Source organism: Pseudophryne corroboree, chromosome 9 (assembly GCF_028390025.1).
Source record: "Pseudophryne corroboree isolate aPseCor3 chromosome 9, aPseCor3.hap2, whole genome shotgun sequence".
In the NCBI taxonomy this organism is placed as follows: domain Eukaryota; kingdom Metazoa; phylum Chordata; class Amphibia; order Anura; family Myobatrachidae; genus Pseudophryne; species Pseudophryne corroboree.
The window spans coordinates 350450407-350463129 of NC_086452.1; the positions used below are offsets into that span (position 1 = coordinate 350450407).

At 44.1% G+C, this 12723-nt stretch overlaps 1 protein-coding gene across 1 annotated transcript in view; it reads right to left on the reverse strand.

Moving 5' to 3' along the window:
- The window catches only part of CSF2RB (colony stimulating factor 2 receptor subunit beta), a 231819-nt gene that overhangs the window by 114671 nt on the left and 104425 nt on the right, over nt 1-12723 (reverse strand). The window contains exon 8 of the mRNA XM_063940665.1: nt 683-863. Within this exon, the coding sequence (XP_063796735.1) occupies nt 683-863 (181 nt within the window). The remainder of the gene's footprint in view (nt 1-682; nt 864-12723) is intronic.

Genomic DNA, 12723 nt, shown 5'->3' on the forward strand with positions numbered 1-12723 from the left:
TCAGCTCCAGGCTGTGCATCATAGACAGCCTGTGCTCCAACAAAGCAAGCTTTCCCACCAACCCAGCCTATGTGAATCTCATAGCCGGTCCCAAGCCTGGATAAATGGGAAGGGGGGGGGGTCTGTGGCAAAGGAACCGTAACGCCCAGCTACATAGCCAATGCTAGGGCAACTCTCAAAAACCACAGCAAAAACTAGCACATACAGCAAAACTGATGTGTCAGAGACAGTCCAATTAGATGCTACGTATGATTTTATAGAATGCACTTTATAAATGTTATCTCAACACTGACTGGTTGCCATGGGCAACTTCTCCACTGGCTCACTTCTCCACACTTTTCACTGCTTCATTAATAGACCCATTAGTTATTCTTATTTAAAGCTGCACTACCACCTAGGAAACATTTCTCCTAAAGCACTAAAGCACCCTGGTACAGCCGTACTGCCCCAGCATGTGACGCCATGATGACACCATCTAGGCAAGTGACAGAGTGGAACAGAAGCATTAGGAGATTAGTCCAGTGTCTGGTTATTGGAGCACTAATACCAGGGTGGCCAGGAGTCACCAGGACTGAGAGGTGAGTGATTTTCTAACACCCCATACCTCCAGAACAGACTCCTTCATGTGTTATAAATATACAAGGCTGCATTATTAGCTACAGTATTAAATTCCTATGCTTACCCTTCAGCTGATGTGCCGCTGATAGCAGTGGAGATCTCACTCTCGCCATCTGTAGGTAGCTCTCTGTAGTACAACGTGTAGGACACGGAACTGATCAATTCCTTTCTCACCTCCCAGCTGCATCTCATCTGTGTCAAACCATCATATACACAATGTAGATTTTGAGGAACTGCTTCATCCACTGGAAAAAAAAATAAGAATAATAGTTTTTTTCCCTGATGTAGCTTAATATATTCCTCCCAGCATTTCACAAAGCAAAATCCTCTTGCATGGCTTGCCCAAACCAAGGGCCTGATTCATTACCAATTGCAAATGTGAGATTGCATGCAGTGAGTGGCTATCGGCAGACTGAGTGTGCGCGAAGGGCAAAATGCGATCGCCTTGCGTATGCAGCCTAATTGTAAATTGAATGCATTCTGATTGACAGGAAGTGACCGTTTGTGGGTGGTAACATGGCATTTGTGGGGAGTGGTAAAATACAGGCGTGTCACGGGCATTATCTGACATCATCTGCGAATGCTGCATTCAAAAACACGGCGCCCGGTGAGACTGCATTCTCATTGATTTGAGTATGCTGGGGTCAGCCGCAAATGTCGATGGTGTCCTTTTTTTGTGTATGCACTGTGAATCTGCTAATGCCTACACAGATTTGCGTATGCAGCGGTTAGACCATGTGGCACTCATGATCCATCCTCCATTTGAAACAAAGTTAAGCGTGAATAAAATGTCTATTTTCATTTGGGATCAGTTAATATTGTGTCAGGACCTGGTAACATTCTGTTCATCCTGTGATGTGCACAGCCAATAAAAATTAACTTAAACAGAAGCTATAAGACTAGTGTGTCCTTCGTGGATTATGTAAAATATGAAGGAACCAACTAGGACACAGAGTGAAGATTGGCTCTAAGCCGCACAATTTTGAGCTTGAAACTTTACCTTCATTTAAGCTTTTTTAAAATACTGTACATCACAACCTTTAGTTGTTTAGCTATGTATACAAATATTTTTTATAAACTATTTGTCTGTTACGTAGAAAATATATTTGGTAATTCTAGTTTCTTATTTACATTAATTTATTGGTTTGTTTAATCATTTTATTACATATTGGTAAGTTTGTTATTCCTAGATTTACCATACCATCCCTTTAAAGCAGGACACTCATGAATTACACAGGTTCTTGGCTGATTAAAACATGCTGAAACGCAGGTTGGAAGTCAGCCAGCCACAGAACCGGCATTTTACATGTCGGTATTTTGACCTTGTCGGTATTTTAAATGTTGGTATTTTGTCCATGTCGGGATTTTGACCTTGTCGGGATTTTGACCGTCGGTCAATTGCTGTCGGGATTTCAACAGTCTGGATTTTGATTGGAGGTAAATTGACTGCATCCCGACTGGAGAGTGGTCCCTAGAGCGATAAGCAGATATACATTGCCAGTGATTCCTGTGAATAACATTTGCTATATGCCAGATAACTGCTAGTTACAGTATGCTACATTATATGAAGCATTTCAGACATTCAGTAAATCATACATGCAGTGGCGTAAGTTTATCCTAGTTGCCCGGAGGCAAGAAAAATATTGGTGCCCCCCCCCTATATATCATCCGTGAGCCAATAACATGCCGTTTTGAGATCCAAGTAACACAGAGTAAAACCGAACCCACTCAACTCTAATTCTAACTATATGAAGCTACTACAAAACTGTTGCAACTAGGCAGATCTATGTAGGGGTCCAGCCACACACTACATAGATCTGCTCAGTAACTCACAATGCTGATTATTTCTCTGACAATTAATTTGCAAGTGTCATATCCAGGATTAGAACCCACAACCTTTTACAATGGTAGCATGCACCTTACTGATGGAGATATCTGCTCTTGCATAGGAAGTATGAGAATTCTAACTATATGAAGTTACTTGTAATTGTCAGAGAAATAACTTCTTATAGTTAGAATTCTCATGCTTCCTTTATAGGAGCAAATAGCTTCATCAGTAAGGTGTCTGCTTCCAGTGTATCTATAATATAGAGGGTGTGATTTGTAAGGTGTAGTGACTAGTGGGGAAGTCGGTTACGGAAGAGATACCGGCTGTTGTTAATTAACTTAATTGATTAATGTCGTTGAACACACGGAACAGGAGGAGAGGTGCCCCCCTTCAAAGCAGGAGCCCGGCGGCAGCTGACTCCGTTGCCTCCCAGAGTTCTTCCTCTGCATACATGGCATTTTTGGAGGGGTAATGCAAGCACCACCAATTACTGTAGGAAGCTGGATAGGCTAATTTGTGAAGTGTTCTCTGAAATATTGCTATATAATTCTGTGAAATTGAATCATGACATTCTTGGTGAATATTTGGATCAAATTGAAAAGCTGACGGCTTTCACAGGTATAAATACTAACAATAATTAGAACAGATTATATTATAGGTAGGTCCTGGGCCAAAATGAACAAACTTATCACAACCCTTCTATCATCACTACTTATTATAGGTCATTGGCATAAAGCAGTGCTGTAGCAGGGCATAGGGCATAGTTGCCTACCATCCCTCATTCTGCAGGAGACTCCCTGAAATAGCAGCAATCTCCCTGACTCCCCGAATAGACCAGCAATCTCCCTGACTGCACCTTATCCCCATTATGCAGCTGTTACATTCTTAGAGGGAAGAAAGAAATCGGAGATATATACATTTAAGTGGGATCACCAGTGCCACTTCCCTGTATTGTTTATAAGGCACAATGATCCCTATGGCTACATGCATTTTAAATAAGGTATCTAGTGGCCACTTACAGTATGTGGAAGCTTGTGTAAAACACAAAACAAAAGGTCTGTTTTCTTGATATAAAATTTCTTGATCTAAAGCCCATTCTAACTAAATACAGATGGGTCCACGGTTATCTTAACTAGTTTTCTGTGCCTAGGCACAACAGGATTTATCAGCATAAACACTTCATCTATTGTTCTCAGCTGCAATACAATACAGAGAACAATGCAGCAGGGGATTAAGTCATTAAAGCAGGGGATTAAGTCTGATTGGCCAGTCTCAGTTAATCCTATTAAAGGTCAAGATAAATGTGGACCCATCTGTATGATGATTAGGGGTTGAATATGAGGATTAAGATGAGGGAAATAATGATTAGAGTTTATGCAGGGCTAATGAAAAGGGGGTAAGTGTGAGGATAAGATGAAGGGGGTAATTCAGAGTTGATCGCAACATAACTTCGCATCGCAAGCAGCGGATTTTTGCCAAATGCGCACGCGCCAAGTGGCGAATGCGCATGTGCAGGGTCCACCGTATGACATATGTGCAGGAATACAACGAATTTGTGTTCGCAGCCACGCAACGACAAAGAGGTGTGTTGAAGGCGGTGCCGGTGCATGGCTTCACAGGCTAGCGAAAAAGGGGCGTGAAGGTGGGCGTCTTGTGGGGAAGTATGCTAAGGTCTGCAGTCATGTTTTTTGCACCGCTGCAAAGCTGATTGCTGTCGGTACACACTTGGCGTTCGCAGTTGCTGAGTAGGTCTGGGGCTGTGCACAGCGAGTGAACGCTCGGCACAGGCCCTTAACAGGGCGCATCCAGCTAATTATTGGCAATAGAGCGCAGCTGTTTGCAATGCAAATGCATGAACAGACCATTGCAACTCTAGCTCTCTGCCATGGTATGTACTATTACACTCCCTGCAAATGGAAATTTTCACCACCCCTGTATATGTTTAACTCACAACCAACACAAATAATTTTAATTATCAATTACATGTGTATTGCACATATACAACATGTCTTGTTTGTTAAGCAAACGTACACATTTTGTATGATTTCTATAAAACAATACTTTGACGCTTTCTGTGTACACATTGCTTAGAGCTGACAAATTGCTTAAAGCTGTCTATCAGGGTGTAGTATGGTATGCCAGCGGCCGGGCTCCTGGCGGCCAGCATACTGGCACCGGGATCCCGACCGGTGGTATACCGACAGCTGGGCGAGCGCAAATGAGCCCCTTGCGGGCTCGCTGTGAACGCCATGCTGCGGGCACGGTGGTGTGTTATTTGTGGACCCCCAAGAGGGAGAAAAGTTGTCGGTATGCCGGGTGTTGGAATTCTGGCGCCTGTGTACTGTGCGCGGGGATCCCAACAGCTGGGAAACTAAATACCACCCATCTATCAAGCTGCACTGTACATCCAAAAAGCACATACTGTATTTATATAACCCACATACGTGCCATTTTTCACGGATTACTACATATGTAGCGTGTTTCATATAACAACTTTCCAACTAAATGCACCCTAACCTATCATGTTATTAATTCATGCTTTACCTAATACATTCCTATGGGTTAATTAGCTAAGATGTGATTTCAATTTAAGATGCCCATAGTAACCAAACAGATTCCTGATCTTATACAGTATTGTCGAATGAACAACATACATGTGAAGTATAATATTGGTTGTTTCTATAGGCAACAGACCATCTTCATTGAAATTGCCGTCTGCACAAATTTGTCTCCTAGTGTGTTTTTTACATACAGCATGTGTTAATTTTGCTACAATCAAATAAATTACCATGGCCCACAATAAGTAAAACACCATTTTAAAACAAAGTGTAGGGGTGTATAATTTTTAATATAAACCAAATAAGATTATTATGTTCTCAAAAACACAAAGTATAAGTAAATAAATAGTACATAACATGGCACAGCAACAAACACCTGCCTGTGCAAAAAAGAGGATGCCAGTACCCAGTAGTGTAGTCCCCTCATCTACTGTCCAAAATATACAACAAGAGACTGGTCTCATTACCCTGGCTGAGGAAAATGTGGGGCAAATTGAGGAAGATTGTGGTCACAATACCCGAACCCAACTATCAATACCACAATATGAAGAGGAAGGTGGGCCAAGTTCACAGGCGAATGCATCACAGGCAATGAAATAAAAGAGAAGACCCCAAACCCCATTCAGCAGGAGGGAGTTGGACATTCTGGCTCCAGAAACCATTAAGAAAGCATTTTAGAACATAAAGAACATGGGCACTGGGAAATGTGTCTGCATCTGGAGATATTTTTTTTTTCCTTTATGTCCCCGCCTGAAGGGGTTGTTGCTCTGTGGTAGGTCTGCGCATTGATCTTCAAGGGCCCTTCCCAGAGGGATCTTGATCCTGGGCAGGGGTAGGGGATTGGCCAGGTGTTGTTGGCTCCCTGAGACTGTGGCCAAGGAGGGCAGCGATGGTCTGTATGCCTTGCCCAATAGTGGTGTTGAGGTCCTGGACAGAGGAGGTGATGTCGCACATGCCGTGTCACACACTAGAGGTCAGGTCACTGACATTGGAGGACAGCTCACGGAGCATCTGGTCCTGGAAGTTGGTGTTAATGACTCCATGACTTGCTATCACACTCAGAAGCTCCGGGAGACTGCTTTGGGGGGAAGGGGAGCCAGTGTGGGCCTGGGATGGTGGACTTTCATGACCCACTACGGAGGTGTCACTACTTCCCCCTCCTCAGCCTCAGTGAGCTGCACCTCCTGTGCTGTGTATTGAAAAACAGAAGGGGAAAGAAGAATTTAAAAAAATTAATCATTGTAAAAATGTATACAGTAAACAGTTGGCAATATGTGTTTAAAATATTACCTTCCAAGGCATGTGGACATTCCATTGCAGGTGTGTCAGTGTACATTTCTGACACACCTGCCACCTCCTCGTAGGACACACAGACTATCGCTTGCTCCTCCAGGTCTGTATATTCAACACTCTCAGGGAGTGGCCCTACCCCTGTTGCCTTTGAAGCTTTCCAAGCACAGACCTTTTCTGCTTCAGGCAGGACTTGTAGTCAGCCCAACTACATATGTTTTTGTGTTTGGGTGAAAGGAATAGGGAAAAATATAAGTACATTAGTAGCATACTTTTTGGACACATTCCACCAAATGTCTAGCTCAGAGATTTTCAACCATTTACAACTCGCGGCACACTGAACAAGATTTAAATATTGCCAAGGCACACTCAAATATAATGGTGATGCATTGTGCAGTTGCGTGTCCTAGGACGTCATGTCGCAGCTTCTCCATAGGTAACGCCTGAGCCACATCTGAGAAACCAGTAGAGCCCAACACTGCCCAGGCCCAAAATTAGAACTGGTTCTGCAACCACTAAACCCACCAGTGTTGATCGTCCCAGGGCCTCAGTAGCGGCAAAACACTGACGGGCCTGGCTGTGCTTCTATGGTGGCACACCTGGAGACTGCTCATGGCAAACTAGTGTGCCATGGCATAGTGGTTGAAAAACACTGGTCTAGCTAAAGCAATCTCAAAACTCACACCATACATTACTTTGCAAAAGTTGGCCACATACCTAAATCAAAAAACTTCATTTATGTAAACTTTACATTTAGATAGATGTTTAAAGTTAGCAAACAAATATTGAGTGGTTCACTTATGTCTCACCTTCTCAAAGGTTACACATGTAATATTATTGGTTGCTATAGGCAACATGATTTAGGAAATGGTGCTTACATCTTAGTTAATGCATACCATAGTGTTTGTCAGTGTTGCACAGTATGTACTTACCGTCTTCTAATTTCTTGGGTTGTGCGGACAATTCGGCCCACCGCATTAACCAAGTCAGTTATCTCCCTCCAGATCCGGTCCTTGGTCCCAGCGCCCATGTTTTTATTTCCGAAATGTATTTTCTCTATGGCTTGTGGGACCAGAATGGCCAACTCCCTCTTTGTAAATGGTGTTTGGTGTCTTCTCTTTTTTTGATGTTTCCTGCAATGCAGCATCCTGAGAACTATCTCAACTTTCCTCTTCACTTTGTGGCTCTGAATGTTGGTTTGGGTCGTTGGGCCAGAATCTTCCTCAGTTTGGCATACATCTTCCTCAGCCAGGGTACTCACACCAGCCTCTTGTTGGGTTTGTTGTGCAGTAGATGGGTTTACTTCACTACTGGCTCATGCACCTCCCTCCTCTGCAGTACCAGGTGTTTGTTGTTGTGTTCTTAGTAATGTGATTTGTCTTTTTCTTTTTAAGATTGCCTTAAGTTGTTTATTTAGTTGGTCCATTTCTTTTGCAACAGGATCAGGATCCATGATGCTGGTGGCATGTGCGAATGGATCTGGGGGGGGTGGGAGGGGGGGGGGGGGGTTTATAGCTGCGTATCCATGCTTTTTGTAAATCAGCACAAGTGATGCATACACAATTGGTACATGTGCTTTGATTGCTTATACTATTTAAGCATGTTCAATGCAGCCTGTGTTTGTGGGTGTATGCAGAAGGTTATGTGTAGTGGATAGGGAGGATTCTGCTTGTGAGGTCTCTAGGACTCAAGGTAAGATACAGTATGTTTGTGTTTAGCTGTTTGTAACAAAGCAGTGCTTCAAAGCTTGGGTGCATGGAGTAATGAATATGTAAAGTCCTGCAGATACGTGTGTTTAATATAAGAATTGTGTTTTGCATGTTGTATGGTGTGTGGTGCGCTTTTTTGTGTGTGTTTTTTTGTGTGTGCGAACGCACACCGTTTTTATTTTAAAAGATTTTGTGGTGTTATTTTTTATGTGTATGTATTGTATTATTTGTTTCCTGGTGATGTCCAAAATGATAATACTAATCTGTTTTCCTTTATTATAATTGTTCAAGCAGTATATATAGATTTGCGGGTAAGTATGTGCTTGCTCACAGGTGTGTTTGTTGTGTTAGGGTGTTGGTATATCTTTGTGTGCTTATTATGTTTTTCTTTTAAATTTCCTTCTCAGGGAAGCATATCTTTTGTTTTTCCTTTTGGGAAGGAAGCCCATATTTCTGTTTTTGTGGCCTTTTTGGTCCCCTTTTGAAGTTTTATCTGCAAAGAAGTATGTGCTTGCTCACAGGTGTGTTGTGTGGTGTGGTTTATTACAATTTTTTTGGGGGGGAGAAATTTTATTATAGACAACTCAAGGATTGTAAAAATTCAGTTATTAGTTTGTGTAAATGCGTTATTTTTAAATTTTGGGTCAATTTACCTGTTTTTTGGGGGAAAGTATATAGATGGTCATTCTAGGTATATGCATGCACATTGGCCCTCATTCCGAGTTGTTCGCTCGCAAGGCGATTTTAGCAGAGTTGCTCACGCTAAGCCGCCGCCTACTGGGAGTGAATCTTAGCATCTTAAAATTGCGAACGAAGTAATCGCAATATTGCGATTACACACCTCGTAGCAGTTTCTGAGTAGCTTCAGACTTACTCGGCATCTGCGATCAGTTCAGTGCTTGTCGTTCCTGGTTTGACGTCACAAACACACCCAGCGTTCGCCCAGACACTCCCCCGTTTCTCCGGCCACTCCTGCGTTTTTTCCGGAAACGGTAGCGTTTTTTCCCACACGCCCATAAAACGGCCTGTTTCCGCCCAGTAACACCCATTTCCTGTCAATCACATTACGATCGCCAGAACGATGAAAAAGCCGTGAGTAAAATTACTAAGTGCATAGCAAATTTACTTGGCGCAGTCGCAGTGCGGACATTGCGCATGCGCATTAAGCGGAAAATCGCTGCGATGCAAAGATTTTTTCCGAGCGAACAACTCGGAATGAGGGCCATTGTTTGGTTGAGGAGGTGTTTTTGTGGTTGTGTTTGTCTTGCTAATTGTAAACATTATTTTATATGCTAACAATGTTCCTTTCCTCCTGGTGTGCTACATATAGAGATGGATTATCCAACAGCTGTAATTGTTTTTTTTTATTAAAACAATTTTGTTTGTGCCTATTTGTGTCAAAGAAACACTGAATGTTGTTTTAACACCCTAAATTATTTTTTTGCAAGATGGTGTCGGCAGCATATCTGTGTGCCGTTGCCGGCCAACCCCAACCTGCCCCTCATCCTCGAAGGCAACGGAGGCGTAAAAGGCCTAGTATCTTCCCTACCGTGTCACCCTTTTTGGTATGCCAGATGATGAGGTGTTGCGCCGCTACAGGCTGCCCCCTCATGTCATCCTAGAAACTTTCTCAATAATAGAGAGAGATCTAGAAAGCTCGATTCGGCATCCTACAGCAATACCAGCACTGACACAATTCCTTGCTGTGTTACATTTTTGCGCCTCAGGGTCCTACCATCATATGGTGGGAGTGCTGGTTGGGGTATCTCAGGCAGCATTTTCTAGGATCCTGAGGCGCCTCATTACTGCTTTCTGTAAGCGAGTAAAGCAGTTCATAACAATGCCCTTCGATGTGGGGTCCCTAGCTGTGGTGAACCGAAAATTACATGAAGGGGGTAGTCGCTTCCCACACATTATTGGGGTAGTGGATGGGACACATGTTCCACTTGTGGTGCCAAAATATAATGAAGAAATCTTTAGGAACAGAAAAATGTTCCACCCTTTGAATGTGATGGTTGTTTGTGGCCCATCCCTCCAGATCTTTCCCTGAACGTACGATATCCTGGCAGTGCCCATGATTCCCACGTCATTCCCCATTCAGGGATTTGTCAAAAATTAAGACTGTTGGAAGGCCAAGACGCGTGGCTATTGGGTGAGTTGGATTTTCATCATGTATTTTTTTTTTTATGTTAGACACATTTTAAACAATTTTTTCCCACTTTTTCAGGAGATCGTGGATATCCTTGCACCCCCTGGCTCATGACTCCTTACAGCAGTCCCACACCAGGGACACAAACGGCATTTCATTCCATGCTTACAGACACTAGGCAGCTGGTGGAGAGCACAATTGGCATCCTCAAATGATGCTTCTGTGTGCTCCACCACTCTGGTGGCGACCTCATGTATTCACTGGAAATGGTAAGTAAAATTGTGGTTCTGTGTGCAATCCTGCACACTATTGCTGTAAGGAGGCGTGTGGAGCGACCCGATAATGAGGTATTGTCCCCAGAGGATGAGAGGAGCCAGGGGTTGGCCGGACATTGAGTAGAGATGAGCGCCTGAAATTTTTCGGGTTTTGTGTTTTGGTTTTGGGTTCGGTTCCGCGGCCGTGTTTTGGGTTCGAACGCGTTTTGGCAAAACCTCACCGAATTTTTTTTGTCGGATTCGGGTGTGTTTTGGATTCGGGTGTTTTTTTCAAAAAACCCTAAAAAACAGCTTAAATCATAGAATTTGGGGGTCATTTTGATCCCATAGTATTATTAACCTCAATAACCATAATTTCCACTCATTTTCAGTCTATTCTGAATACCTCACACCTCACAATATTATTTCTAGTCCTAAAATTTGCACTGAGGTCGCTGTGTGAGTAAGATAAGCGACCCTAGTGGCCGACACAAACACCGGGCCCATCTAGGAGTGGCACTGCAGTGTCACGCAGGATGTCCCTTCCAAAAAACCCTCCCCAAACAGCACATGACGCAAAGAAAAAAAGAGGCGCAATGAGGTAGCTGTGTGAGTAAGATTAGCGACCCTAGTGGCCGACACAAACATCGGGCCCATCTAGGAGTGGCACTGCAGTGTCACGCAGGATGGCCCTTCCAAAAAACCCTCCCCAAACAGCACATGACGCAAAGAAAAAAAGAGGCGCAATGAGGTAGCTGTGTGAGTAAGATTAGCGACCCTAGTGGCCGACACAAACACCGGGCCCATCTAGGAGTGGCACTGCAGTGTCACGCAGGATGTCCCTTCCAAAAAACCCTCCCCAAACAGCACATGACGCAAAGAAAAAAAGAGGCGCAATGAGGTAGCTGACTGTGTGAGTAAGATTAGCGACCCTAGTGGCCGACACAAACACCGGGCCCATTTAGGAGTGGCACTGCAGTGTCACGCAGGATGTCCCTTCCAAAAAACCCTCCCCAATCAGCACATGATGCAAAGAAAAAGAAAAGAAAAAAGAGGTGCAAGATGGAATTGTCCTTGGGCCCTCCCACCCACCCTTATGTTGTATAAACAAAACAGGACATGCACACTTTAACCAACCCATCATTTCAGTGACAGGGTCTGCCACACGACTGTGACTGATATGACGGGTTGGTTTGGACCCCCCCCAAAAAAGAAGCAATTAATCTCTCCTTGCACAAACTGGCTCTACAGAGGCAAGATGTCCACCTCATCATCACCCTCCGATATATCACCGTGTACATCCCCCTCCTCACAGATTATCAATTCGTCCCCACTGGAATCCACCATCTCAGCTCCCTGTGTACTTTGTGGAGGCAATTGCTGCTGGTCAATGTCTCCGCGGAGGAATTGATTATAATTCATTTTAATGAACATCATCTTCTCCACATTTTCTGGATGTAACCTCGTACGCCGATTGCTGACAAGGTGAGCGGCGGCACTAAACACTCTTTCGGAGTACACACTTGTGGGAGGGCAACTTAGGTAGAATAAAGCCAGTTTGTGCAAGGGCCTCCAAATTGCCTCTTTTTCCTGCCAGTATAAGTACGGACTGTGTGACGTGCCTACTTGGATGCGGTCACTCATATAATCCTCCACCATTCTATCAATGTTGAGAGAATCATATGCAGTGACAGTAGACGACATGTCCGTAATCGTTGTCAGGTCCTTCAGTCCGGACCAGATGTCAGCATCAGCAGTCGCTCCAGACTGCCCTGCATCACCGCCAGCGGGTGGGCTCGGAATTCTGAGCCTTTTCCTCGCACCCCCAGTTGCGGGAGAATGTGAAGGAGGAGATGTTGACAGGTCGCGTTCCGCTTGACTTGACAATTTTGTCACCAGCAGGTCTTTCAACCCCAGCAGACTTGTGTCTGCCGGAAAGAGAGATCCAAGGTAGGCTTTAAATCTAGGATCGAGCACGGTGGCCAAAATGTAGTGCTCTGATTTCAACAGATTGACCACCCGTGAATCCTTGTTAAGCGAATTAAGGGCTCCATCCACAAGTCCCACATGCCTAGCGGAATCGCTCCGTGTTAGCTCCTCCTTCAATGTCTCCAGCTTCTTCTGCAAAAGCCTGATGAGGGGAATGACCTGACTCAGGCTGGCAGTGTCTGAACTGACTTCACGTGTGGCAAGTTCAAAGGGCATCAGAACCTTGCATAACGTTGAAATCATTCTCCACTGCGCTTGAGACAGGTGCATTCCACCTACTATATCGTGCTCAATTGTATAGGCTTGAATGGCCTTTTGCTGCTCCTCC